At 45.4% G+C, this 5,648-nt stretch overlaps 1 protein-coding gene across 1 annotated transcript; it reads right to left on the reverse strand.

The window, feature by feature from the left end:
* Positions 1-2,154: 2,154 nt before the first annotated feature.
* On the reverse strand, positions 2,155-5,308 carry LOC113407165 (protein BTG2-like). Its single transcript, XM_026655282.2, has 2 exons — positions 5,077-5,308; positions 2,155-3,456 (listed from the first exon to the last, which is right to left on the reverse strand). The coding sequence occupies exons 1-2, from the start codon at positions 5,231-5,233 to the stop codon at positions 3,116-3,118; spliced, it is 498 nt and encodes a 165-aa protein (XP_026511067.1). The 5' UTR covers positions 5,234-5,308; the 3' UTR covers positions 2,155-3,115.
* Positions 5,309-5,648: the final 340 nt, after the last annotated feature.

Raw genomic sequence — 5,648 nt, forward strand, 5'->3', positions numbered from 1 at the left:
AGACTGCAGTGGGTTGGAGATCAAAGTCAATGGGAGTGTCTTAATTGATTTCAATGGGCTTCAGATTCAGTCCTAAAACAGGGGCAATTTTAACCACACCACAAACAGCCTCTTCAACATTCCAGCTTGACTCTCCTCCCTAAATACAGTTTACAGTTCCTTGCAGGAGCCATTCCTTGGGAATGATGCACTGAAGAGCCACCTCTCAAAAGGTGAATGAATGGACAGTATATATTGGAGAGAAGTCAGACCAAGGTAGCCTTAGGCACTGAATCAACTCTAGCTGCTATTTTCATTACAGCTGCAGATCCTTCGATGGACTGGACCAATGGCTTTTCCGGCCAATGCTCTCTCTCTGGGACTTCTGTCAGAAGTCGTCTACTGGCTTGTCCATTTGGAAGGATGACAGAGAGCTTTAGGGATACTGGTTTATGGAACATTGTTTACTGGGATTGCTCAGATGCTCTGTGGGCACCATGTAGTTGGGATCCTCCATTGCAATGCTAACAAAGGAGCATCATTAGACATTTCACAGTGGCAGGGGGACAGACCTAAGAGGACACCTCATTTCATTCTATAATTCCATATTTTTAACCACAGTGCAAGTATCAAAACAGAGGTTCAGGAAGCTATTCCACCTCCATGTTCTTTATGACCCCTTTCCACCAGCAATGGAAGGACACCCAGTTGGCAACACAGCGCACTCTGGATGGGAACTGGTGCCCAATTCAAAACCTCGCCGATATCTTTTCACTGACTTCAACAGGCTGTGGGTCAGCCCTGGTCCTTTTTCCTAGGAGATTTTTTATTTTTGTAGTTTGGTTTTATTAAGATCATTGAGTGTGACGGTCTTTTGATCCAGATCTTTTTCAAGTATGGATTTTAAGGTCGTGCACACAGTCTTTGGAGCTCAATATTTAGGGGAGACCATAATGCCCTTTTGCGAACAATCCACCAGCACAGATGAGTTTCTCAGCACAACGTAGTTCTTTTGAATTGCTACATTTTTATTAAAGTAACAAAAGTGTACATTTGTCAGTGTATCTGTACATTTTGTATATAAAAACACTACTGTACAATTAGTATTATTCCCTCCCCTTTCCCAAAAAATAGCTTACAAACTTCCTACCATTTTCACCAAATACAAAGCAGGTCCCGCTCAACAGTCCAGCTCAGTTTAAAAAAAAAAAAAAATGAAAGAGGAGGAAACCCAACAGACTCTAAGATACAATTCTTCAGCTCTGCAACAGGCTTGAGAAGGCAACAGAGAACACGCTTCAATTCACAGCTTTTACATGTAACAAGCTACAAAAAAATGATTCTGTCTGAATTTGGTTGGTTTTAAAGCAAACAAAACTTAATACTAATCCCTGGCACAGAGTTAACAGCATGAAATTTGGTAGGATTTTCTTTAATTAAAAAGGAATAGAAAAGAAGGGGCATGATTGGAACAATGGTAGTGTAGGAATTTGGTTTTTTCAAAAGCACTATTTTTAGTAGGAGGGAGGGAGTGGCGCATATAAAGATAAGATTTGCATTCATCACACCACATTGATGAACAAACCAAGTACCAGTATTTGGGAAATTCCAAGTATAGGGAGTGTAGAAAAGCGAACGTTGTTTGTTCTGGGAACTTTATAGTTCTCACTCATATGTTTTCATCAAGACATCAGATAAGAAAGAAGGATCCCACACAGCACTTTGAACTGAGACTTTTCTTGGAAGGGAAATTTACAGTACAGAAGCTTCCATGTATTTCCCTTCATTGTGATACAAAATATTGCACAATTCAGCTCACAAAAGGCTCTAGAGCGCTTCATTCTAACTTCTGCTTTGCTGACGAAGAAGTTACAGCTGGTGTGATGTAACTTCAGCTTTACAAGTCAGATCTCTTTAGTGATGATTAAACTGTGTGGGGGATAAGCACAGGCCATTGGGCCCTTTAAATGATATGCCCAGTATGAAGGGAAGTTTTCCAGTTCAGGAGTTCAAATGCTGGTAAAATCCCTACAAAAGCCTGAACCCAAGTTTGCACATGGGAAGTGATCAAAAATAGTTAATTATCTTATTTTTAAAAGGTTGGGGTGGGGGGAAAAAAGAACTGTGGCAAAGAGGAATCCCCTTCCTTCTCCAGATTCCCCAAATCTCGAAATATATTGCACAGTGTCTGAGAACTTGAGTCATGAAAGGCTGGGAAGGAACAGCTCTAGTTATGCAAATCACTTGCCAGTTCAAAACAGGAAGGCAAAAAAACCCAATGTGCTTTGAAACTAATCTGAGGAAGTTTCATTAAAAATAAAGAGTCTTAAGTGCCTTGTGTTTTTAATCACCTCTTAAAGGGTCACTGGCAGGGGCGACAATTGGTCAGTAAAAAGGCAGTGAACAGACAAAGTCCTGGTAAAGACGTGTTCCCCAGCAGGTAGATCAATTCACATTGGTCTGGCACTTCGGCGAATTACAAATGTGCGTTGGGAACTACCAACCAGTTTCAGGGCCAAATCCTGAACATTGGGCTCAGTCAAAACTGATTAAGGATCAGAAACTTTAGGCCACAAATTGCTCAGGCTTGTTGGGGGAAATGGGGGCAGAGAGGTGATGAAATTGCAACCCCTTATCAGTGTAATGGAGTAGGCGATTTTTTTTTTTTAATAAAAACAATCAAGGCCAGAATAGACTTCTCAGTGGGTCATGACACTCCAGTCAACTATCTTTAAAAGCCCCACTCGCTAGGTATTCTAGCCTTTTCATTCACAGTTGCTCAGCGCTTACGCCATAGTTAAAAATACTCTTTAGAAATGCTGTATTTCCCCCTACCCCCTTCGGCTCCTCCACCCCAAGCTGCCCAGACAGGCAAGCCCGCCCGCCCAAATTGTCATTCAACACTAACTAGGTAGATATTGGCTTCATAATAAAAACTCATAAGCTTGCAACAGCTTTAAAAAAGAAAAAAGGCACCTAACACTGCTTCGCTACAGAGCAGTGTCTGATATTTAAATTTCATTTGGGATTTTCTTGCTTTTTTTAAAAAATATAAATAGCTCTTCATTTAAAAATAGATCCTCCAGTGAGGTATACAGTAGCCCATGTCTTAGTGGTGTAAGAACAATAGGAGCATTTAGCTGGAGACAGTCATCATGTAGTTTTTGGAAGGGCTCGTGCGACCCAACATCATCTGGTTTTTACAGGTGAGCATCCCATAGGAGCTCACAGGTGTTGCCGCAGCTGCTTCATACAAAACACAGATGGAGCCATCTTCACCGATCCGGTAAGACACCTCATACGGGTCCACCCAGAGCGTGAGTTCACTGGGCAGGAGCTGATAGAGCTGCTGGAGGTTGAGTCCGATCTGGCTAGCTGCTTTGCTGATAATGGGGTCCATTTTGTGATTGATTCGGATGCAGCGATACCCAGAACCTTTGAAGGGTTTCTCGGGAAACCAATGATGTTTGTAATGCTCTGTAAGAAGAGAAGAAATTTCTAAGTGGACATGCACATCCTGCTGGAGCTAACTAGATAACAAGCACTTGCAGAACACCCTTCCTATAAAATAGTCTCCCCAAAAAAACATGGAGGCCCATCTTAAGTACCTCACATGTTTATACAGGAGCTGTTTGCTCTTACATTTAGAGCTAGGATTCTCCAGGTATCAGTAGAATGATCTTATTTTAACCTTAACTATACCAATCCTGTCAGTCTGCTCTAATACTATAGGGAATGAAACTACGACTGACTACACGAAACAGGACCCAGCAGATATTGTGATTGTGTGGCAGTACAGCAACTGCCTGCCTTGGAGGCCAGTCCATATGCATGCAAAGCTTTGGCTTGGTAGGGCTGGGGCAGCATTACCAAACTCAAACACCAGAGTACATGAGCAATGTTTAGGGTTTGGGTTTTTTCCTTTGTTTTTGTTTGTTTGTTTTTTTCCTGGTTCCTCCACAAGTAGTGTCATGAATTTAGTTTTGATAAACCCCAAAGCCAGCTCTCATGTCAGGATAATAAACACAAACCCACATGTCTTACTCCAGGAGATATCATCTAATCCAACATCATCAGTGTGCAACAAAGACTAGAGGGGAACAAACTTCTGTAGGGGGTGGTTAGCAACAAGTTGAAGACACATCGATATTCAACTGGAAATAGAGCTGAGCCCTAATGTCTCATAGCCCAGAGCAAAGTGAGGAAATGTCTCCCCTCCCCACAAAGTTGGCCTGATCCAAACCCCACTCAAATCAAAGGGTCCCTTTCAGTTTACTACAGCAGACTTCAGAGCAAACCCAATATAACTAAACAAGATGCTAGACCCCAGTGGCTGAAACAAAGGGGCTCCAACTCCCAGCCGCAGAAAGATCAAGAGCCTGTTTCCATCTGATCCCCTTACCCCAGTCCCAGCAAAGCAAGGAGCCACTTCCAGACCTGCCTTCTCCTGATGTAAGGATGCAGCTTCCCCCCCTCCCAACCAAAGAAGTTTCTTGTGTTATAGAGACACAGATGGTGGGGAGAAGGATTGTGCTTTGTGTTAAGAACTGTATTTGTGCCGAGGTGACGACACCCACGTAACAGATGAGTTTAACTGTTCCGGGTTAGGACACTCATTAATTTCTCTCAAGAAGAGGTAGCAGCAGTAATCCCTGTACTGTTACACCTTTACACAGGCTGAAAGGGGGGAAAGGGAGGGGTGTGAAGAAGCAAATGGCCATTCAATTCCTACAGCACTGTAAGCTTACGTGGCACAGAATGAACACCCACAAAAGCTTATGCTCAAATAAATTTGTTAGTCTCTACGGTGCCACAAGTACTCCTCGTTCTTTTTGCTGATACAGACTAACACGGCTACCACTCTGAAACCAGGGAGAATGGGGCCCTAAAGGTTGGAGATATGGTGGATAAGCCCCCACCCCACTAGGGTACAAGGTCCCCACACACACACACAATAGGGCACAAGAGGGGGAGCCCCAAGCACCCAATAGGGGGAGCCCTCTAGGGCACAAGAGGGGGCACCCCAAGCACCCAATGGGGTGCCCCCCACTCTCTCTAGGGGTGCAACATGCGTGTATCCTCCCCCCCCCACCTCACCTGTGAGCGCCTCCTGCAGGGCCCCGCTGAAGACCTGCAGCTGATGCTCGCTGACACAGCCCCGGGTCCGGAGTAGGCTGGACACGAAGCCCACGGCGGCGGCGATCTCGGGCACCATGTCCGCCCGGCTGCTGACTCCGCTCCAGCGTTGGCTCATGGTTGGGCTCTGAGGGCGGCGCGGCCCCTTTAAGGCTCTGGTGTAGGAGGGGAGCGATTCACCGGCCGCTCTCGGGCTCTGGGCTGATTTTAGAGGGGAAGCAGCGAAGCCGGATCCTTTATACCCCTTCCCCGACAGGCGTCAGCAGCTGCCAGGCCTCTGATTGGCTGGGGCTCTGCTTTGCTATGCTAATATGGTGTGACCTCAGCAGGGTGGAAGGAGTGACGTGGGTGCTGGGAAAGTCAGGCTCTCTGCGAGAGCAGCTGGGATGGGGGAGCTCCAGGGGGGCTATTTTTAGGGTCTGTCCTGGTAGGGGGGCTGCAGGAGAAGGGAAAAGAATGGCACGTGGAATGCCTTGGCACCGCAGCGTCACCCCGCTGGCGTTTGCATTGTTATTAAGCCCTTTCTATTTATA

Source organism: Terrapene carolina, unplaced genomic scaffold (assembly GCF_002925995.2).
Source record: "Terrapene carolina triunguis isolate 2854851 unplaced genomic scaffold, T_m_triunguis-2.0 Scaffold199, whole genome shotgun sequence".
In the NCBI taxonomy this organism is placed as follows: domain Eukaryota; kingdom Metazoa; phylum Chordata; order Testudines; family Emydidae; genus Terrapene; species Terrapene triunguis.

Coding starts and splice junctions, on each gene's coding strand:
- LOC113407165 (XM_026655282.2), bottom strand. CDS start 5,233: ATGAGCCAACGCTGGAGCGGAGTCAGCAGCCGGGCGGACATGGTGCCC. Junction 3,457..5,076: donor CCTGCAGGAGGCGCTCACAG/GTGAGGTGGGGG, acceptor CTCTTCTTACAG/AGCATTACAAACATCATTGG.